Here is a 22,346-nt window from a genome sequence, read left to right on the forward strand (position 1 = left end):
CATGGTGCCACATGCGGTTAGGGACCTGGATGCTCCATGAATAATCGCACAGTGGGAAGACCACGTGAGCAGGCATGAAAAACGATTCTGGTCCTAGCTTAACTTTCTCTACCCTTTTGATATGGAGCAAGCCACTTAATTTGTGGAGATCTCATTTTCCTAATTCTAGTGTGCACATGGAACAAGATGATATGGGATCCCTTCCAACTCTAAAATCATAAGATTTTACTTCCTGGTCCTGTTTTCCTTGTCTAGTTTCTCTCCAGATTCTGCCCTACTGAGTGATTGCTTCGACACAGAATAGACACCTTGGAGAGGTAAGCGTCATTACAAAATAAAGAGTCTCATTCTAACCATATTATAATTACTCCAAAGCCACACAAACTAACAAACTTCTAGCGAAACTATAAAATTTTGTTTCAAATACACAGTATGCAGTTGATTGCATTTTTTAGGCGTAGGAAAACACACCAAAATAACAATGGCGGTTCTAGGATGCTGGGGTCACTCAGTATTTTTCCCTGTGAATTCTACATATTGTAAAATGTGTATAGCATTTTTAATGCTTTTATAAGGATAAGGAATATCGTAATGAGAAAGGTCCCGGAAAGGAAGTCAGGAGGCCAGAGTTTTAACCTTGCTTTGCTTTCTCATGTAATGTAAGGATAATTCACGCTTTGCCAAGTTTATGTAGGTGCTGTGAGGCTCAAATGAAGGAAGGTCTTAAAGTACCTTGAAACATTACAGGCCTAAGAAGAAAGGGTTGACGTAGTAGGGGCAGGAGAATTACTCGTTGACCAGTTAAACAATCTCCTGGATGTTGTTGGTGCTTCTCTTCATTCAAGACTGGGCAGTGGTCGTTTCTTCACTTCCAGTTTCCTTGCCTGTGCTGGGGAGAAGCTGCCTGAGATTGCAGTTTGGGGAGCTGTGGGCGAATGGACGTATGTGTGAGCAGAGACTGACAACAAAGTTGGATGCAGAAAATACCAGGTAGACCCATAGAATGTTGACTTCTACCAGCAACATATGCAAGGTAACCAGTTTTATATCTACGAGGAATTATAATAAATTAGGGAGGCAGGCACATTACTGGAGAGATCAGGTGAAACAAGCAGAATCCAAAATTAAGGATGTACATATGCTATGTACATCAAGCCAGTTCTCGGCTTTGAGTTTATAGTTTTAAAGTATACAAGGAAAACAATGTCTACTAGCCGACCTCAGTGAGTAAACAGGATAAAAACAATGAACAAGAGAATTAAATCCGTCATTTTATTATTAGCCAGTAAGTGACCATGTAAGGTGTTCATTTCCTCAGGGGCTAAGACCAGGATGTGAGGAAGACGGGAAAGACGTTCCCTGGCTTTGTTCTTGGCTGTATATTGGAATAACCTAGGGAGCTGAATAAACGGTGTGCCAGTGCCCACCCCGGCATGATTTCCTTCATCTGGGGTGGGGTCTGGATGTTTGTTTTTTTTTTTTAAATTCCCCTACGTGATTCTAATGTGCCTACAAGTTTAGAGGATTGTGGAGAGAGAAAGTGAATTATTGGACTGGAAATGACCAGTTAGCCTGCTTCCCTGGAGCAGGGAGCTGTAGACTGGAGATTAATAAAGGGTCTTTGAGTCCACAATGGGAAGTCATCATTTGATTCCTGAGGCAGGACTCAGGAGCAAATAGGCTGTGGGAACGGTCGGTGGAAAAGCTGCGGCAGCTCTCAGTGGTTAAGTTAGGCACTCTAGAGGCAGTGGGAGAAGCAGCATTGGCTTCAGCTGTGCTCACTGCAGCCTCTGTCCAGAGACGTGGGACGTCACACTGGCAGGACGCTGGGTGAGCACTGAGCACAGATGGCAGTGGTCCCAGTGCCTGCACCCGACCCCTCCCTCACGTCCAGGGTGGGGAGGCCAGCGCCTCCTTGTAAGAGCAGGTTGCTGAAGCACAAAAACCAGCTCAGATTTAACAATAATACATGGTTTTAATACCCTATTTATTGCATTTTTAAAAATCGGCATTTTTCTGCACGTACACTAGACATTACTTTGAATGAATTTTGACCAATTTTAGTAATCAAAACCAAACTTAAAAGTTGGAGATTGAGAAGATTTCAAGAGAACATACTGCAGTCGTTACCAACATATAACCTGTCTTCTTCATGGAGGGTTTCTAAGCGCTAGGTGCCTGTTGCGTTATACCTGTTGAGGAGAGCAGGTCACTTGAGCAATTACAGTTAAGTTCTTAATGACTCTGGTACTTTCCTCAGTCATAATAACTGTGCTTACAACCTGCCTTCAAGATGCTGTCCCTAGTGATGCCAACCGCCAAAGAAGGGTAACTCCTTAGGTTGCACAGTCACTGACAACCTAAGTGTGACTGAAAATCAGAGGCAGGGCTTTAAGGCGGGGGGCATTGGGGGTTAGGTGATAAAGCCCCAAGACTACTTAGAAGAGGCACAAGGTGTTAATGTGGGGATCACAAATATTTCATATTATACAGTTTCAAGGTCAGTTTGCTCTTGCTAATGACTTTTCAACACTCTTGCCTTTTTCAGATCCACCATTTTAATTCAAACGTAAATGCCCAAACATACACATGGACACACACATTTTCACACTCTCTCTTCCTCTTTCTCACTAACTTCTGAATATTTCTGCTTTATACCTATATAAAGTTTGGAGGAAATAGTACTTTTCCCTCCTCGGTTTATTTTCAGCCTACTTTGAAACGGCATTTCACCACTTTTACAAGTCTTGACAGTAGGTGAATAAAGTTCTTAATCCCTCAGTGGGTTGGATGAGGGGTCCTTTACTCAGTCTACTGATGCAAATGCTAATTTCCTCTGCACACACCCTCACAGCATATCCAGAAATGTGTTACCAGCTCTCTGGGCATCCCTTGGCCCGGGTCAGGTTGGTGCATACAATGAACCCTCGCAACACATAAAAGTTCTGGCGTTCACAACGTCCCCGTCCTTTGGCCTCCCCTCCATCTCGTAGTTCAGCATCCGTCCCGTCCAATGCCTGGTCCAGACCAGCAGCTACAGAATTCCTAGGGGAGGAGATGAAAAGAAGTCGATTCCCACCTGAGAGAGCGAGGGGCCAGCCTGGGTCCTTCCCTGTCAAGAAATGTTTATTAACCATGAGACTTGACTTTTTTACTCTATCCAGTTGCTCATTCTGTTCCTCAGTTAGATAACTGCCTCCTCGCTACCCAGTGATTCATAAAACAAGTCTGATGACTGGTCACTTCTGCCAGGACAGGATCTCTCAGCCCGTGGGTCACTGGAGTACTCAAGACGGCCGTGGCTTGTGCCACTACAGCCCCCTCCTTGTGCCCTTCTTGGCTCCCTTCTGGGAAGTGCCCCCGAGACCCCCATTCGCTACCCTCCTGCTGTATGGACTGCTGGGTTTTGTGGCCTGTGATTGCTAGGCTTGGCGGTTAGAACATCAGGCTAATACAATGAAGCCTGTGCATTTAACTTCTGTTTGAGTTGAGTAGCTTTGCTCATATAATGACAGTGGACTGAACCTCCAGCCCTGGGCAGCCACTCCCTGGCTGTAAGGGGTGACAGTGCGGATAGCTGTGTGATGTCCACCCTCTGTGAAGGAGAAACAACGTGGATGTACTACAGTGGTGTCTCACTATGTAAAAGGGAAGTAGTTATTAATGCTTAGGAAGGGACGTAGTCAATTAACTGCTTTATACTGAAAAGGTACCTTACCCTTGGGACTAACCTAGCCTCTGTTTTCCACCTCTAGGAAAGAGCGCAGTTGGCTGATTATCCATAGGTCAGAATGTGTGTCCTGAAATGTGTCTCACTGGTGGAAATGAATTTACCTGGAGCTTTTCAGACTCTACTTGCCTGCTTCCCCTAATAAAAGTGGACACGAGGGTGTGGCCCATTAGCTCAGTTGGTTAGAGCGTGGTGCTAATAACACCAAGGTTGCTGGTTGGATCCCTGCATGTGAGCCGCGCCCTCCTTAAAAAAACAAAAAAAACCTAAAATAAAAGTGGATATGATATTTACATTCGGGGCAGCCTGTGGCCAGGGAGCAGAGGGAAGGAAATCACTGAATTTCTGGGAGCATCACCTCTGCCTGCCCTTAAGCTCCTTGAGGGTAGTACTAAGCCCTTGAGGTACTCACTCTGTAGCCTGCAAGTGTGCCTAACGGAGGAAATAATTGATAATTGTCCTGAATGTGGGGCTCTAAGCACATGTCTCTTGGGCCGATAATGCCCTTTAGTTTACTAAGTGCCCTGGAATGAGAGGCTACCAGTCTGGAGTGGTTCTGTGGTCGGTCTGCCTCCACACACGCCATCCTGAGCCGTGGAGATCAGTCTGAACGAGATAGGGACTAGTCATTTAGGAAGAGGAAGCAGACACTATTTTGAGGATAATCACAGGGACTTACCTTTGGGGAGTAACTACCTTTGTTGAGTACCTACTGTGTGCTGAGCACTGTTCCCATTTGATTTTTATAACTGTGGAGTTGGTATTGTTTTCCTCATTTATATGTGAAGACACCAAGTGAAGATCAGAATAATTTGAGGATTAAATAACTTGCTCATAGTCACAGCTAGTGAGGGGTGATTTGGGAATTTAAACTCAGGTGTAGCTAACTGCAAAGCCAGCCCCCACCCTCCAAGCAGTACCTGGCACATAGTAGGTGCTCAGTGAATATTTGTAGTAAAAATTTCCCCTTCCCCCTCTCTTTTCCATCCACCTACCCTGGCCTCTCACTGGTTCCCCCTCTGCCTTGGCATGACGTTTCAAAGTGACACTGACCTGTATTTAAAAGTTTTGGAAGAGGCCGCTGTTAAAATGCAGTGCACTTTACCTGGAAGAGTTCAGCCCTCTTTTGACCCCAGGTCACTTCTCCATCATCCCGACCAACGCAAAGGCCTGGAATTGGTCCAGGTAAATTTGAATTGGGAAGGACAGTGGGTAGGTGAAGCCTGCAAAGAAATGAGGGAAAGGTAAAGGCCAGAAGAAAGAGTCTGGGGACTCAATTAGTCATGCAAAATTTTCAGAAGGGTCACACACCATTTTCCTTGGGCTATCCAATACATTTTCAGAATTAATAGAAATCAGTATCCTGCATTGTTTGGGACGTTAGGGCAGACCATTGCAGACTGAGGGGCTCTAAGAAGCATACCAGCCCAGGGCCACCTTAGGGGTGGCGGTGGCCCGGACCGGGGAGTGGCCCCCACCAGTCCCCGCAGGCGGGCAGGAGCTCGGAGGCCATTGGTTGGCGCGCTGGCTGCGGAGGGGCGGGGAGCGCCGCCAAAGGGGACTGTTTGCTCCTACGGGCTGTAGATGGAGCTGTCCGGCCCCGGCGAGGGGGAAGACGCCTGGAAAACGTTCTTCTTCTCCCTGGCCGGCCCGAGCGGGGAACAGCACTCCCAGGATGCAGTTTGTGTCAACACGGCCGCAGCCTCAGCAGCTGGGCATCCAGGGCCTGGGGCTGGACAGCGGGAGCTGGAGCTGGGCCCAGGCTCTGCCCCCAGAGGAGGTCTGCCACCAGGAGCCGGCGTTGCGCGGGGAAATGGCCGAGGGAATGCCGCCCATGCAGGTGGGTGCAGCCCCAGCCCAACGCCATGGCCGCGCCGCCTAGCCGTGGGGGCGGGGCGCTGGGCTGCGGGGCTGCGGGCGCGGGGCTGCCGGGCGCCGGAGGGCCCCGAGCGGGCGGGCGGGCGCGGAAGCGGAGGCCCCGGGTGGACTGGGGCACGGGCGGGCTCTCGAGGCAGGCGGGGCGCTGCGGGCCCCGAGGCAGGCCCGGCCCTGAGTCCCGGCTCCTAGCCCGCGTCCCGGCCCCGGCGCCCTGGCAGGCCCGGCCCGAGCGCCGCCGAGCCGCAGGCCCCCGAGGCCGCTTGCCGGCCGGGCCCAGTGGCGGCGGCCGGAGGGGCCCGAGACGCGCCGTTCCCGGGACCTGGCTGAGTCGTGACCGCGTCACCACCCCCGGCCCGGGCTCACCTCGCGCGGACCAGGATGGGTTTGCCGGCAGCACGCGGATCCCTCCCGGGGATGTGTGCACACACGAGTACCTCCGCAGGTTTACACTGTAGCCACTTTGACGGAAAGATTTTTAAATGCATGGCCACCTTTCACCAAGTATAACCAACCAGTCATTTACTTTTCCCTTGCACCGGGTGTGACGGAGCGACGGGGCAATGGAGAGGTGACTTTGCCTTCCCTCCGGCGATTGGCAAACTTGGCTGCACATTAGAATCACCTGAGCATCTCTCTCTTAAGACAGCTGACGCCCCAGGCTCGTCCCAGACCAGTTAACTCAGCGTCTCTGGGGTTGCGAGTAGGCGCCGGGCATTTCTGAGCGTGACACAAAGCTCTCAGTGTGCAGCCGAGCTTGGGGGCCAGTGCTCCCGAGTGGTGTGTGCCGCGGGGGCTGCGGTGCTGAGAGAGGCCTGGAGGAGAGTGTGGAGCTGACCCTGGACAGGAACCCCAGAGGCCCCTCTGCTGGTGGCCTGGTTCTCCAAGGGTTCTGACAGGTCAGCCAGGAGTTGCCTTGTGTTTGATCATTCTTCAGCTTTCGGTCTCCAAACCTGTGAAAAGGAAGCTGGGCTGGGTGACTTTGTAAACTTCCATTGTCAGCCCTTGTCCCCTTCTGTGGCCCAGGCAGGAGTGAAGCCTAAATGAGACCAGGTGCATAGTTTCGATGGCGATACTGCCACCTCTTCTTTTAGCAAGGTCTGGGGCCCAGGGCCCTGTCCCCTTTCTCTCATGTCACGGAGTGATTCCTGGAAGCTGTGGGGTGTTCCTCTGTGGTTGTCACAGCTGCTCCAAGTTAGAGAGGGCAGTTGGCATGCCTGTCCCAGGCCTGTCCAGGTCACCTCTAAGCAGCAGGTCTTTGCCCAGCCCGAGGGCCTCTTCAGCAGCAACAGGGGGAACAGAAGATGACACGTCCTCCCGTGCCCTATGGCAAAGAGAGGCCGTTGTGAGGTCAGCCAGTGTGCCCTGGGTGCTGTTATGGAATGGGGCCGGTTCCCAGGTCACCAGTGAACAGGTGACCACCCTCTCTTGGTCATAGGGCTCAGCTCCCAACTGCAACCATGGGACCTCACCTACCAGGGTGAAGGCCCAGAGCTAGGAAGTGGGGAGCGGTGGCCCTGAATCATGGGGTACCCCTCTTGAGTGAGTAACGTTTTTTTGGCAAACCTAGTTTCATTTTGGAAACATGAATCAATACTCGTATATGCAAAAAAGGCAGCTCATCTGCTCCCTCGCTTGGGCTCCCTGGCTGTGGTCCTGCTGGGAGGGTGGCAGTAGCACCTGAACTTTGTCACCTGCCACACCTAGAACTACTCCAGTTGGCAGTGAAGCGAGGGGCTGTAGAATGACCAGCCACTTCTCTGGGCCTCAATTTCATCATCTTTAAAGCAGAGATAATCATTCGTGTCCTAACCTGCTTAGAGGTTGCCGGGAAGATTAGGGTCAGATGACTTACATGAAAATTCTTACTTTGAAACAGAAAACACTAGGCCAACTCTAGAGAATGTATCATTACGTCCAGCCCTTGGGGAACTTAGCTGTTTTAGTCACAGAAAGTGCTAGGTGACATTTTAGGCGAGTGTCCACAGCCTTGGCTGTCAAGGTGGGTAAACTAGTGACCAGCTTGACTGATGCAGGCAGGAAATGGGAAGGTTGTGTGGGTGGCTGCTGGGTCTATTGCTGGGGACATTAATGAACTCCATCCCTTGAGAGGAGGGGGCTTAGACGAAGAACGAGACTCCATGGACTTTGATTTGTAGAGTTCTCAGGCCGTCCTCCCCTCTCACACAGGCTCTCATCCCAGGCTGTCACTTTCTCCCTCTGTACCAGGCTCAAGAATGGGACATGGATGCCCGGCGACCGATGCCTTTTCAGTTCCCACCCTTCCCAGATAGGGCACCTGTCTTCCCTGACCGAATGATGAGAGAGCCCCAGCTGCCCACGGCGGAGATCTCACTCTGGACCGTGGTGGCTGCCATTCAGGCCGTGGAGAGGAAGGTGGATGCCCAGGCCAGCCAGCTGCTAAATCTGGAGGGGCGGACGGGGACAGCCGAGAAGAAGCTGGCCGACTGCGAGAAGACGGCCGTGGAGTTTGGGAACCACATGGAGAGCAAATGGGCCGTGCTGGGGACCCTGCTGCAGGAGTACGGGCTGCTGCAGAGGCGGCTTGAGAACATGGAGAACCTGCTGAGAAACAGGAACTTCTGGGTCCTGCGGCTACCCCCGGGCAGCAAGGGGGAGGTCCCCAAGGTATGTGGTGGTTCGCAGAGACATGGTTGGAGGGGAGGACCAGGCAGGTGAACAAACCCTTGATTTTATTTTCAGTCCTCATAAAGTTGTCTGATTTCTTCTTGAAGCCTGTCCCCACTTGAACAGCCCAGCTTCAAATGTTCTCCCTCAGTGAAGTTGGCCTCCACCCGTTCCCCACAGTCTGCATGTTTCTGTTTTTGAGCCTTTACTGTCACTGTTCCCAGCCCCTCCCTGAAGTGTCTGGGTGTCTGCAAATTCCTGACGCTCTTCACGCTTTTCAATTTGGCACCTGCAAATGACCATTTGTCATTGGTTGGCTTTGTATATGCTTGTCTGAACGTGGCTAGAGGCAGATCCTAAACCACACTGACACGAGTCCCTTGAAAGTCATGACCACGACCCTCTGGTGGGCCCTTCTCGAAGTTCAGAACTCACATTCCATTTCCTCTTCTATTCGCTCTCCCACTCTCCCGCCCCAGCTCAACAACACGGCACTCTCAGTCCGTGACCCTGCCTTCTGGTCCACGGAGAACATGGAGTCACTCAAAGGAGACATCCATGTGCAGCCACAGCATTTATCCATCTGCCCACCTCACGTACTCCGCCTTTTCTGTTCCTGTGGGCTCGCTGCCCCACCCTGTCTCTTAACTCCAGGAAGTCACGCCAGCATGGCTCTCTGTCTTCCGCATCATTTACTCTTCCCTCTGCTGGACCATTCCCACCAGCACGTAGACAATGTAATGTTGCCTTCCGGTTAGGACCTCGTTTCTCTGCTCTTCAGAGCAGAATTCTTCAGCAAGCAGTCTATGTTTGCCATCTCCAATCCTTGCATCCCTGTTTTCTCTCTTCCCTTTTTAAACCTTTTTGTTATAGAAAATTCAAACATATGCCAAAGTAGATAGAAGAGTGTAAAGCACCCTCAGGAAGCCATCTTCGAGCTTCAACCGTGGTCAACTCTTGGCCAATCTTGTTTCGTCGAAATCCCTACTCGTGATTTTGAAGCAAATCTCAGACGTCAGTCATTGTATTTATAAATATTTCAGTATGTGGCTCTAAAAGATAAAGACTCTTTTTTTGAAAGAAGAATCATCTCAGTATTATTATCTGCACAACAAAAGCCTCAATCGACGCAAATACTCGGTGTTCCAGCTTTCAGTTCTGTCAACAAGGATCTTTTTTTTCCGTTCATTTATTTGAATCAGAACTTAAGGAAGGTCTACCCATTATGGCTGCTATGTCTCTTAAGACTTTTTTTGTAATCTGTAGGTTCCTCCTTCATCTCTTTCATTTTTCCTTGCAATTTGTGGGAAAAAATGGGCCACCCATCCTGTCGAGTTTCTCACCATCTGGATTCTGCTGCTGCGTCCTCCAAGGTCTCACCCGGCATGTTCCTCTCTTCTCGGTATTCTTGTAAACCAGTCGTTGGATAACGCTCCCCGGCACCCACCCCGTCAGGCTTTTGCTACCACCTCTCCATCCTCTGGGTCTTGCCAGAGCCCTGATGTCCGTGGTGTTAAAGCCAGTGGCCGTTTCTTAGCCTTCATCGTCCCTTCCCTTCCAGCAGCACTTCGTGCGGTTGACCACTCGCTCCCTGAAACACGTTTCATGTGGCTTCCAGGACACCTGTCTTGATTCTCTTCCTACCTCACTGCTCCTTCTCTCTTCTTTGCTCGTTTCACTCCTTACCCCAACTTCTTATGTTGGGAGCAGGCCAGGGCTCGGTCTTTGGCTATTCCCTACGCTCACTCCCTCGTAATTTCGTCCAGTCTCAGGCTTTGAAGCAGAGCCTGTGTGCTGTCAACTCCCGCATGCCGTCTTTTCCTCCCACTCTCGCTCTGTATCTTGCCCAGACTTGCTTTTTGAATGCCAGATTGACATGCCTACCTGTTAAGTCCGCGTCTCCGTCTGGGCATCAGTAAATATCTCAGAGGTGACATGACCTAACGGAACCAGTCCTCTTCCTGAAACCTGTTCTATCCAAAGTCGCCGTCATCTCTGTTGAAGACAACTCCATCCTGCCAGGTGCTCAAGCCTGAAGCCTTGGGGTCAGATTTGCCTCCTCTCTTTCTCACACCCTACTTCCAATATTTAGAAAATACTATCCTGATTTTTCCATAAAATAACACCCACAGTCTGACCAGTCCTGCCCACCTGCGTTGCTCCTGCCACCGTCTGGTCACAGCCCCTGTCACCTGTCATCTGACTATTGCCATGGCCTCCTGCCTGATCCCCTTGTCTCTGCCCTTGTCCCCCACCCCACACAACCTAGTCTCAGCAGAGCAGCCAGAGTGAGCCTTTTAAAATATCCACCAGTCATATTACATCTCCGTTTAACACCCCCAGTGGCTTCCCACCCTATTCAGTGTAAAAGCCCCATTTTGTCAATGGCCCTCTCTCTCTAACCTCGTCTCCTCTCCACCCCCTTTGCCCACTCCGTCCTGGCACACTGGCCTCTGGCGTTCCTGCCGGCACGCCACCCATCCCCCCTCAGGGACTTTCCTCCACTGAAAAGCTCCTTCCCTGGGAACGTGCGCGGCTCCCTCTCTGTCACTTCCACTAAGGCCCGCTCAGCTGTCACTCGATCAGTGTGCCCTACCGTGGTCACCAAAGAACCACGTCCCCCCAGCTGCAGCACACTCTTTTCTCTGTCCCTGCTCTCACTTATGCCATCAGGCATCTTAAATGTTTGCTTCTGTTTTGTCTTCGTGGTTCATTTTCTTTGACCAAAGTGTACATTCTGCTCATTTTGTTGCTGTGTCTCTGTGCCTCTACCAGCACCTGGTGTATAGGCGGTATGCAAAAAAATATTTGCAGAGTGACTCGAGCTGGAGAGTTCACATTTCTACATTAAGGGACTGGGTCTTGTATGTCTTCGTGTCTGCAGAGGCAACAACCCAGTGACTTTGTCAGGGGAGTTATTTGCCGGTGGTTTATTGAGGCCTCACAGAAATGGGTTGTATCAGTGGCCTGGTTCATACCTAAAACATTTCCTGCCGCTGCAGCACACACAGGCTGGTTTTCAGATGGTTTGACATATGGTGCTTGTCCCGCACAATCAGCATTTCCTCACACGCAGCCCTTACTCTCGTCTGTGCTGTGCGTCTTACCTCGGTGCTCTGTCCTTACGTGGCACTGTGGTGTGTTCCGTGTGTTGGATCCGGCCGTAGGACCCTTGAGTTGACATGTGCCCTCACGGAATAACGGAATGGTTATGGGGTCTGGAATCAGAAGGCTAGGGTTTGGCTCTTGGCTTTGCACGTACTGGTTTCCCTACCGTGGGTCAAGCATGTTTTTGCCGTCCCTGAGCCTCCTCAGTTCTTCTTTTGAAACAAGTGAAGTATAAATAAATAATAATGTAGTAAATTCCCAGTTGGACCCTCGGAGTGTCAGTGTTCTCATCTGGAAAATGAAGCTTCCGTCCTTCGTGGAGTTGTAACCTCAATGATTCTGTTGATGGGACAATACTGTGTAGCTCACTGTGTCAGTTTCCTATTGCTGTGTAACTAATTACCCCCAAACTTAGCAGCCCCAAAAAAGAATCATTTATCATCTTGCAGCTTTCTGTGGGTTAGAAATTCAGGAGCAGCTCAGCTGAGTGTTTCTGGCTCAGAGTCTCATGAAACTGTCGTCAACTGTGTATTAGACGGGGGCTCCAGGATCTGCTTCCAGGTGGTCCAGTCACGTGTCTGTGGAAAGAAAGCTCACGTCCCTCACCGTGGGGCCCTCCCCACAGGGCTGCTTGAGTGTCCTCACGCCATGGAAGCTGCGATGTCTTTTCTGACCTGGTCTCAGGAGTCCTACACCATCACTTCTTTTTTTATTTCTTAGAAGTGAGTCACTAAATCCTGCCCGCACTTGGGGGAGGAGAATTGGGCTGCACTTTTTGAAGGGACTATTGAAGAATTTGTGGATATATTTGAAAACCCTACAACCGAGAATGTAAATTCATGTTGCTAGCAATGGTTATAATTGATTGTGGACGCTTGGCCATGCTGGTTTCATTCTCTTTGTCAGATTCCAGGAAGGCGGTTGGCTCTCAGATCCTTTGTGCCTCTTGGATTCTATTGCACCTGTTCATTCGTTGGTAGCTAATTCATGGGTAGTTTTTCCCATCCAGGTGGACGGTAGGCCCCCTGCAGTCCTGAGCCATGTCTCAGACGTATCCTGGTGCGGTGAAGTTTTTACAAAGTGATGTCTATTTCCAGCTGCAAAAATATGATTGCAGAGTGTTGGCCTTCCACAGAAATGGTGAAGTGAGGCAGAGGGGTAGGGATGTCAGAAAAGATAATGAACTTGGTTTTGGATACACTTAGTTTGAAGTACTTAAAAGATGATTAAATGGAGCCACTCAGAAGGCAGTTGAAATGTGAACTTTGAAGGGAGCAAAGAAAGCTGAAGAATGTCCTCTGCAGAGAGGTAACCATTGAAGTTGTGAAGAGTGAAAATGCCACGGGAAGCGTGAAGAAACAGCAAAGTGCGAGGGCAGAACCTGAGGTCTTGGGGGAGGAAGAGGAAACCATAAAGACATGAGCTGGGCAGCAGGAGGCTGCATCGTGAGGAAACTAAGCAGGAGAAAAATTCGACAAAGGCGGTGTGACTTTTCAGAGAAGCCAGAAAGGGTGAGGGCTAACAAAGGCCCCCGAGGACCTTTCGGGGTGTGGTTTCAGAGCGCGGGAGTTCAGAGACAGATTTTAAGGGCTCAAAGGATGCATGGATTGTGAAGAAGAAAGAACGCAGTGTGTCTCTCGGGATGTTTTGGGTGAACAGGGAGAGAAGAGTCGCTCGAGGTAGCAGAGTTGAGGGGGGTTCCCTGGAGGGGATGCCAGTGCAGAAGGAGAGACAGAGATGTCAAAAAGATGGTTGGGTTGAGTTTCCTGGGCAGGAGGTGGAGGAGAGATGAAGGGCATATATTGTGGGGTTTGGTAAGAAAGAGAAGGGCGAGGAGGAAGGGAGCTTGCCACCAGCTACCTGCGATCAAGGATAGACTGGGGAAGACGCAGGAAGAGGTCGAAAGAAACTTCCCAGGGAACACAGGAAGGGGAGATCAAGGTCAACGAGAGGCTTCCAGAGCAACCTGAGACAAGTGGGTGTCACCTGCGGAATTTTGTGACTTTCGTCTAGCAGCCAGGAATTAAAATGAGCAAAGTGGTCTGTGTCGCTTTTCCCAGGTTGAAGATTTGCCCAAGTCTCTTGGAGGGTCCAGGGAATTAGAAGGTCTAGCTCTCCTTCCAAAGAGGGCTGGTGAGCTATTATTCGTCAGTAGGGGGAATACAGGTATGCACAGAGTACCTGTGCAGGATGCCCTTAAGGTTATGAGCACCTAACCCTGAAGGGCTGACATCTCTGACTTCTGTGAAGGTGCTGCCCACCTACCACGCTGTACACCAGTGGGCCTGACGTCCACAGGGCTGTCTTTTGCTCACTCGCACAAAGGTGCCGTATAGGCTAGCTGGGACCCTGTACGTGCAGGTACAAAGACGAGGATTAGGGCATGGGGGAGAATCGAGGGGTTGGATTTCAGAGTGAGGGTGAAAGGCTGGTCCCGGAGGGATGAGAAAGGGGCGGGACGTAAGGCTCTGGGCTCAGAGAAGGGACTTTCAGTTAGTTGTTAAAACGGTGGAAGTGAAACCATGTTGAACGATTCGGTCCAAGGTGAGGTGTTGCTGGTGGGTGACTGAAGTGAGTAGACGAGGATCCTTGTCAAACAGACGTAACAGCTGTGTGTGACAGATGAGACTGCCTGGAATAGCGAGGGACAGGCAGACAACGGGCCACTCAGGCTACCGTGGAGCGTGCTAGCATCGGCAACCACTGTCCAACACATTCAGCAAGCATGTCTTGACCCGAACCTGTAGGCTTCTTTCTGTATGCTTGGGATACAGCGGTGAACAAAAGACATCAAGGTCGTGGAGCTTGAGCACATGTCTTTCCATTTTACATGTTTTCATGACAAAAATGTCACTGTGTATGTAGAGGTGACCTGACAAGAAATACAGGTTTTATAACAGGGTTTTCGTACCCACTCTGAGAACCTACCACACCCCTGTCACACTGAGCACCAAAAAGCATTGACTTCAACTTGACCTCCAGGCACGCAGTTACCTGAAAGTGAAATTGCAGAGGACAGGCTTAAATACTTTAAAAATAAGTATAAATACATAAAAAAGAAGGCAGTGTCGACCATCCTTGTTCTGGAAGCACCAGGCGATCAGGAATAGATAGAGTGGACTGACCCCCCCTGCATGGACGGGGCTGGGATGGGGACGAGGAGCTGTGGAGAGCGAAGGCCAGGCTGCGGGTGGGAGGTTGCCTGTGGAGAGGGGGCGGGGAAGGCGAGCAGGAGGTCCCGGACTGACACTTTTATTGGCCCAGGTTCCAGTGACTTTCGTCGACATTGCTGTTTACTTCTCTGAGGACGAGTGGAAGAACTTGGACGAATGGCAGAAGGAGCTTTACAACAACCTTGTGAAGGAGAACTACAAAACCCTCATGTCCCTGGGTAAGGACAGCTTCCCACCGCTGTGGCCGGCAGTCCTGGAGAGGGGAGTGACATGCTTTCCACCCACGTCGCGCCACCGGGACAAGGGTTCATGTTTCTTCCTAATGGAAACTCAAGAAACGATTTGCTTAGAATGCTAGGAAGCTAGAGTGATTCATAACAGGGTAAAAATTAAAACCCAGTGACACGGTCTATCATAGAATTGAATGCTACGCTACCACTGTTTTGGAACCCAGTTTAAACTGTCATTTACACCTCACCACACGCTACATCCCAACGGCTTTGATATATTCTGGCATATTTTCTATACCAGAAATTGAAGAGTCTATTGCCTTGTTTTCAAGGTTCCTCATAAGAGATATCCTGACACACACCAGCTACCTAGAGGGGCACTGGGTGGGGAGGGGCGCTTGGGGGGAAGGAGGCTTCTGCCATCACCCTCGATCGGCCCCTTGGTCATCCTCACTCCGTCTTTCCTTCCCTTCCAACTCCAGACGCAGAGGGCCCAGTCCCCAAGCCAGATGCTCCGCCCCAGGTTGAGCCCAGGGAAGAGCCTTGCGTGTGGGAGCAGCGTGACCCAGAAGAGAGAGAAATCCTGATGGATCCGGACACAGGTGATGGCAGCTGAAAAGACGTCCAGGTCCAGAGCAGGGCAGGACAGAAACCCTACCATCCTTGGGGCTTCTCTTGAGTTGCTTGTGGAGCCAGTTCTGCCGCCATTGAAATTTGGTGGTCGCTCACAGGAAGAGATGCCAGTGCCTGAAAGCTCACCAGGGATGCTCGTCCTTTGCCTCCAGGCCATGCAGCTCTGGATGGCCCAGGAAGCTGGGTGGAGAGAGGAGGATAGGGCCGGCCTGATGGTGACCTGTAGTGAGGGGCTCTAGACCTGGGAGCAGCCCTGGTCAGCTGGATGGGAGGGCGGAAGGGGAGTCATGGACATGCTGCTGTGCTGTGGCCCGTTGCTTCTTGCTCAGTGGTCATCTCCAGAATCGTCACCCCCTTCTCACCCAGACCCCCACGTCCCAGGCAGACTTACCCTTCAAGGCGTTCTTGCTCAAGGAGGAATCTCTGGTCCTGAGGAAATCCAGCTCCTGAGAGCATGACACCCAGTCAGCTTTCACTGGGATGGAAGGTGCTAGGCTTCTAGCCCCAGCTCTGCCCTCGGGGTCTCTTCTTGGGGCCTCAGCTCTTCTGAGCAGTGTTGGACCAGGTGCAATCTGGTACTCAAACTGTATTCTCTGCCTTATCACATAACTGCCACCTGTACGCTCCTGTGTTTGGTATTTTCACCATAAAAGATCAAATAACTGGTTAATAGTTAGGTTTGCATTTGGCAGACTTAATGTACTTAAGCTAGTTGTCAGTTTGCTTTCATTTCTCCATTGATGAGGTTCTCGTAATTACTTCCATTTTTGTGTTTTATAAATCTTAGTCCTCAGAGCGATTTGTACACTGACAAGTAGATCTTAACATTGGAGACAACAATGACATATAAAGCCAGATGACATACAGAGCTATGTATAAAGCCACATCACACCCTAAGCTAGAAAGTGGTCACATACCAGTTTTTGCAAATCCTCTGGTGTGCAGTCACCCCTCCCACCCAAAAAAACCAAAAGTTTACCAAGCTGCGCGAATATAAAAGAAGTGGCTGTTAATCCACAAATATTCAAGAGCATTAATTATCGATTCTTTAGTTGGAAACTGATAACCTCTCTTAATGAGGGAAGAAAATGTAGTGGGGAAAAAAAAGTGATGCCAAACGAGGAGACGAATCAACAAGCAAAAAAAAAAAAGTATAATGCTGCGAACAAAAGATTTCGAAAACAGTGTATTTTCATTTTTCAAATTAAAGTCTTGTTAATTTTATTATTGTTCGTTTCATTACATCTTATTTATATATTTATTTATTTATTTGAATTTTTATGAGTTTATTTGAGCCAAACTGACAACATATGCTTATTACATTCCTTTGTAACATCCCTCTTTTATTTTTCATTATTTTATCTTTTACGGTGAAATGGCCTTATGGCCAATTAGTTGTGCAGCAAAATGCTTGTGGCAAAGCTGTTTATGGCAAACGTGCGTACAGCGAAAATACCTAGAACCTGCAAACGTTTGAGGTCTGTGGCTGTGGTGACCTTTCACACCGAAAGCACTGTCCCCTCAGCGGTTTCACTGAGTTCGCACCCAGCAGAGTGCGGGAGCTAGGACAGGGAACGCTATGCCCGTTTCCTGGGTGGGATTAGCCCCCTGAGAGCCAGAGGGGTCCCATGACGCATCTGGGCCAGGACACTTGAAACCAGGCCCTATGTCTTTGATTCCTCATGGAAGCGCTTTCCTGCTGCCTGAACTGTCTCCTGCCAGGGCTGGTACATCGCACCATAGAACCTAATAGGAGGTCACCTTGTGGGGCCTACGTGGAGGATATGTTGTTGCCTTTTCTGCATAGGATGAGGTGTGTTATCCATCCGAGAATGGGGCTGGGTTGGGGGTCTTTGCCCATCTAACTTCTTGCTAATCACATACGTGTATGTGAGTGTGCGCGTGTGGGTACGTGTGTGTGTAAGGATGACTGTGTGTCTGGCCACATCTGTCTGACGGGGTTGATAAACAAGGATGAATGATGCTTACACAAAGATCCAACTTCTGGCCCGGACCTGATTAGCATTCAGCCCGGCGTGGGGCTGTTTCTAGAACAGACTTTCACGCCTTGTTTTGTGGCTTGGCCTCTCCCTTTGTCCTGAATGTCGATCGCTTCTCTGCTCCAGTACCTTCTGCTCCTTGGGGTCCCCCATAGTCACCCACAGGAACCCGAGACTCTGTGTTCTTCTCTGGCAAGTGCTGTCAACCATACTCCTGATCCCAAGAACATCTGGGTGACAGTCGTACAGAAAAAAGACACCAAGTAGTGTGATTCTCTGTCCCCAGGAGCCGAGCCTCTGGTGCCTGCACAGGACGCATCCTCTCAGGTGAAGCAGGAGGAAGCCCTGTGTACCCGGGGTCAGCGGGGCCTGGAGGAAAGAGCCATCCCCGCGGAATCCATTACCGGTGAGTGAGCCGAACAGCTGCCCAAGCCTGAGAGGTCGGTCCGGCAGTGTGTGTATCGTGTGTGCCAGCCGCAGGCCTGAGCTGGACCTGGAAGAGCTATGGATCTGGGATGGGCGGAGAGACAGGGCTTCTCCTAGGAGGCAAACATGGCACATGGCATTGCTGCTTTGCTGGCACAGCTGGGCTTCGTGCTGTTCTCTCTTTTCTTTGTAACATCAGTGTTTAAAAATGTTTTCCTCCCTTTGACAAGCCATATCAGGGCAGTGGTACGGCCTGTAAGGCACTTTATGAGGCTCTCTTAGGGGCGGGGGCTACAACGGTCCATAAGACCTGCTTCTGACCAGGAAGAGCTTTCATTGTTTTATACAAGTTTTACGGGCTGCCGCCTCTGTGCCAGCACCAGGTGGGTTGCAGTCCTGTGGGGTCATCTGGAGAGTTCCTTTCAAATGGCATTCCAGCCGGGGTTTGTAGGTGAGAACTCTGTTACAGCAGATATGTATGAGAGTTCTCCAGAGAACCATTGGGGGCGTGCATGTGTGTGCGTGTGTGGCGAGAGGGAGAGAAAACAGACTGGTTGATTGATTGGGAGACATTGGCTTCTATGATTGCGGAGGCTGGCACATCCAGAATCTGCAGGGCTGTCTGTGGATAGAATCCCCTCGTCCTCGGGGGAGGCCAGCATGTTCTTTAAGGTCTTCAACTGATTGGGTAAGGCCCACCCGCATTAGGGAGAGTAATCTGCTTTACGTTTAACGTCCGCTGAGTTCAATGGTAATCTCATCTAAAAAATATACCTTCACAGCAACATCTGGAATAACGTTTGGCCAGATGTCTGGGTACTGTGACCTAGCCACACGGACCCATACAATTAACCAGCATAAACTATATTAACATCCTGTAGCTGTTTACTTACCCACAGGTTAGAGCCCCCCAAACCTCATCCCCCGTAGAGCCTCAAACCCACAGACAGCGGCTGAGTGGAGGAAAGCCAGTTCCCGGCTCATTCAGCATGGTCCCTGCATCAGAAATAAGAGGGAAGTAAAGGGTAAATGAGGTTTAATAGACGCTGCAGAAGAAAGAAGACGTAAGGTACATCTTAGAAAAATCCCATTAAATGGTTAAGATAAAAGGCTTTCCAGAAGGTGTCCTTTTCCTGGAAATCCCCACGTGAGGCATTTCTCTTTTCATGGTGGTGCTCAGGACTCAGTACTCAGTATTCAAGCGTGAACCTCCTCTGAGGAGGAAGTTGCTGAGGCACAGCAGGACGGCCTCTGGAAGTCACTTTGTGTCACTCCCCAATAGTATCCACTTATTTGTTGCAAAAGCTCCATTATTTGGGGCCAAGCTGACTTAAATACTTCATATAATTTAAGTATACCCGATTTGTAGGGAAAAAATGTAATTGCATGAAATGAGAGATTACCCAGACCACAAGCTTGCAGGCCTTACCGTGTCCCCTGACACCTTGGCCGCTCTCTTCCCACGTGTAGACTCGCCAGCCTCTGCCCAGGACCTCTTGTCCCGCATCAAACAGGAGGAGCACCCATGTGTGTGGGATCAGCAGGAGTTGGCAGACAGAGATATCCCAACGGACCCCAATTCAGGTGAGCAAGACGCCAGAGGAAGGACTGGGGACAAAAAACCCGTCAGCTTACTTTTGTATCTGTTGGCAAATCCATCCGAGTCGCTTTGGGTCAAAAGCCATTGGAGGCTCAGAGAATAAGATACAGCGCGTTCCTCAGTTAGCGACTTCGCACAGATGTTTAGAATATAACTATTAGTAAAGTGGAGAGGATTTTTCTAAAGGAATCATTAAATTGTTCATTTAATGTGCCCATGTAAGTAATAGTAAAATTATTGAACAATAAATTTTTGAACAATAAATATAACTAAAAAGGCTTTTAAAAGTTGTATATATTTCTGTGACAAAAAGAAAGTAATTTACACCTTCTGGACTTTTTGAGTGAATACTATTTAATAGTTAGGTATCTCCCAGGAAACTTCTGGGGAGGGTCCAGGCATAAAGGGAAGCATAAAAGAACCTAGGGAAGTGCTACCTGCCCAGAGCACACGTGGGTTCGTGTGTGTTTGCACCCGTGCACACGTGTGCATGTGTGTGTGTGTGCACATGTGTGTGCAGGCATGGAGCAGTCCAGTGTCATCTCTTTTGGTGGTTATCACCCCAAAATTTCATTCCACTTCCCGTACCAGGAAGAGAATATCAGACGTAAAATCCAACAATCCTTGTAAACTGTCCACTTTCTAACTTCGCAGCAGGGAGACTGAGGGGGCTCCTGGGCAGAAGGGAAAGCTGAGCCTTCCTGACAAACAGCCAGTCTGTACTGCAGTTGTTGCAATGACCTTTGCTCACTGCTTCTGCCATCACTGATTTTTAAGTCCTACCTCTCATCCCTTGATCCCGTGGCCATCAGAGATCAGGCTGCCCTCTGGCCTGTCCTGGACCCATAGGCTGCTCTGGGGCTCAGTGGATAGAGTCAGGGGACCTAGGTTCTTGTAATCCTGGCTCTGCGGCCACACAGACTTTGAGGCAAGCCTCCTCCCTGGCCACCCGGAAACGTAGCGAGCACAAGTGACATCCCATTTGTGAAGGCACGAGGAGGGAGGACGGCCAGTGAACAAAATGGACACCAAAACCGCCTCGTGCCCTACAAGCTGGAGCAACAGCCTTTGCATGTGATGGTTTTCAAAACTTTGATGGGATACTCAGCAGAAATCAACAGAATCTAAGCTTGCCTTCTTTCCATGCAGAGTCTCTGATCTCAGCACATGACATTTTGTCATGGATCAAGCAGGAGGAGCAGCCGTACCCATGGGGCCCGCGCGACTCAATGGAAGGAGAACTCGGATTAGATTCTGGCCCCAGTGAGTGCCACCCCCAGGACCCCTGCGTGTTTCGTCCAGAGGGAGGGCTGCTCACTCCAGTTTACCCCCTGACAGGGTGATATTCTGTCATGGCAGGAGCTCTGTCCCCTTTCCTTCTAGAGGGCGGCAGGTGTGTTTATTTCCTAGGGCTGTCTTAACAAAGTCCCACCAACTTGGTAGCTTTGCAACAACAGAAATGTGTTGTCTCACAGTTCTGGAGACCAGGAGTCTGAAACCAAGCAGTCCGCAGGGCCGTACCCTTCTGAAAGCTGTAGGGATCCTCCCTGGCCTCTTCCTAGCGTCTGGTGTTTGTTGGCAATCTTTGACGTTCCTTGGCTTGTAGATGTATCACCCCAACCCTCCATGTTCTCATGGTTTTCTTTGCATGTGTCTTCACGAGGCTGTCTTCTCAGAAGGACACAGTCATATTGGATCAGGGGCCCCTACTCCAGTGTGACCCCATATGAACTAATTACCTTGCAAGGACCCTATGTCCAGATAAGGTCACATTCTGAGGTACTGGGGGTTCAGATTTCGACATATCTTTTGGGGGATACAGTTCAGCACATACCAACAGGGAAAGGAGAAGGGGCTGGGAGAGAGCTGAGCCAGCAGTGCCTGGCAGGAGCTCACGGCAGCAGGTAGCTCAGGTGCTGGAAACGCTGGCTGGAGCACCCAAACCAGCTCTGAGAGACACCCCAGTGTCACTGGGGAAGATCCTACAGCTCAAGTAGGGAGAGGGGAGGTTTTTTTCTCCCAACAGCTTTTGGACCAAACGTCTCACCTGACTTAGGTGTCTCAGGTGTTTTGTGAAACTCCAATTAATGGCCAGTGACATAGGCATATGTCCATGGATTATTTAACACTTAGCATCAGGCTAGTGTTCCTTGCCAGACCCAGTGCCATCGCCCTCAAAACAGCTGACTTAGTGTCCTTTGGTTGATCAGAGGTAGAAGGGACAGCTAAACACATGTTCCTTGTCCATACTTCAGACACCCTCTAAGAGCTGATTTTAAGAGCTGAGGACACAGGTTGTTTCTGATCTGAAAAGCCATTTCAGACCCAGGTAAGCAGATCCCACTCTCTGTGAGACAAACTTAGTTCAGTCTGGAGAGCAGGGAACGGCTGGAGGAAGGGGCAGGGGGTGGGGGAGGAGCAGTGAATGCCCTTGTTTAAAATAGAATTTAAAGCAGTCCTCTTTTTAGCTTGTGGGTGGAGTGGGATGAGACAGGGAGCGCCAGGGGATGACCGTGAGGACAGGAAGAAGTGACAACGGTTGATTCCACTTCTTTCTCTGCATTGCCCAGGCCACCGTTTCTAGCTTTGGCCTCGAAGCATAGGTACCAACCAGTGCACCAAACATTATGCTAGGAAATTCTGCCCAAACCTTTGTCCCTCGGGGCTACCTTCTGATTTTTCCAAGTTGGCTGGGACCATTTGAGCCTGGAAGAGTCTTTTCGTGGGACCTCTGCAGTTGTGGGAAAGGATCTAAGAAAGCCTGTGCGGAAAATGCAAGACTTTGTAAATTACCAGACTATTTTACTTCTTCAGTCTGGATATTCTGAGTCATAGAACAGTTTTGCTGCATGTTGTTTTATCTCTGAGAGGCCTTCGAACCTTAGCATTTGGTGGGAAATGCCTAGAATTTGGGAGCCAGGG

The 22,346-nt window shown here is 50.1% G+C and overlaps 1 protein-coding gene and 1 long non-coding RNA gene across 2 annotated transcripts in view; one reads left to right on the forward strand and one right to left on the reverse strand.

Annotated features, from left to right (window-relative positions):
* On the reverse strand, nt 1-6,220 carry LOC117018132 (uncharacterized). Its single transcript, XR_004422178.1, has 3 exons — nt 5,972-6,220; nt 4,836-4,953; nt 1-3,045 (listed from the first exon to the last, which is right to left on the reverse strand). It is a non-coding gene; the product is annotated as an uncharacterized LOC117018132 (long non-coding RNA).
* ZNF282 (zinc finger protein 282) overlaps nt 5,286-22,346 on the forward strand; it is a 23,498-nt gene continuing 6,437 nt past the window's right edge. The window contains exons 1-7 of the mRNA XM_033098926.1: nt 5,286-5,570; nt 7,835-8,254; nt 14,627-14,753; nt 15,248-15,367; nt 17,685-17,804; nt 19,295-19,408; nt 20,574-20,687. Of these exons, the coding sequence (XP_032954817.1) occupies nt 5,406-5,570; nt 7,835-8,254; nt 14,627-14,753; nt 15,248-15,367; nt 17,685-17,804; nt 19,295-19,408; nt 20,574-20,687 (1,180 nt within the window). The 5' untranslated portion in view covers nt 5,286-5,405. The remainder of the gene's footprint in view (nt 5,571-7,834; nt 8,255-14,626; nt 14,754-15,247; nt 15,368-17,684; nt 17,805-19,294; nt 19,409-20,573; nt 20,688-22,346) is intronic.

The sequence above is a fragment of the Rhinolophus ferrumequinum genome, chromosome 26, assembly GCF_004115265.2.
Source record: "Rhinolophus ferrumequinum isolate MPI-CBG mRhiFer1 chromosome 26, mRhiFer1_v1.p, whole genome shotgun sequence".
NCBI classification, from domain to species: domain Eukaryota; kingdom Metazoa; phylum Chordata; class Mammalia; order Chiroptera; family Rhinolophidae; genus Rhinolophus; species Rhinolophus ferrumequinum.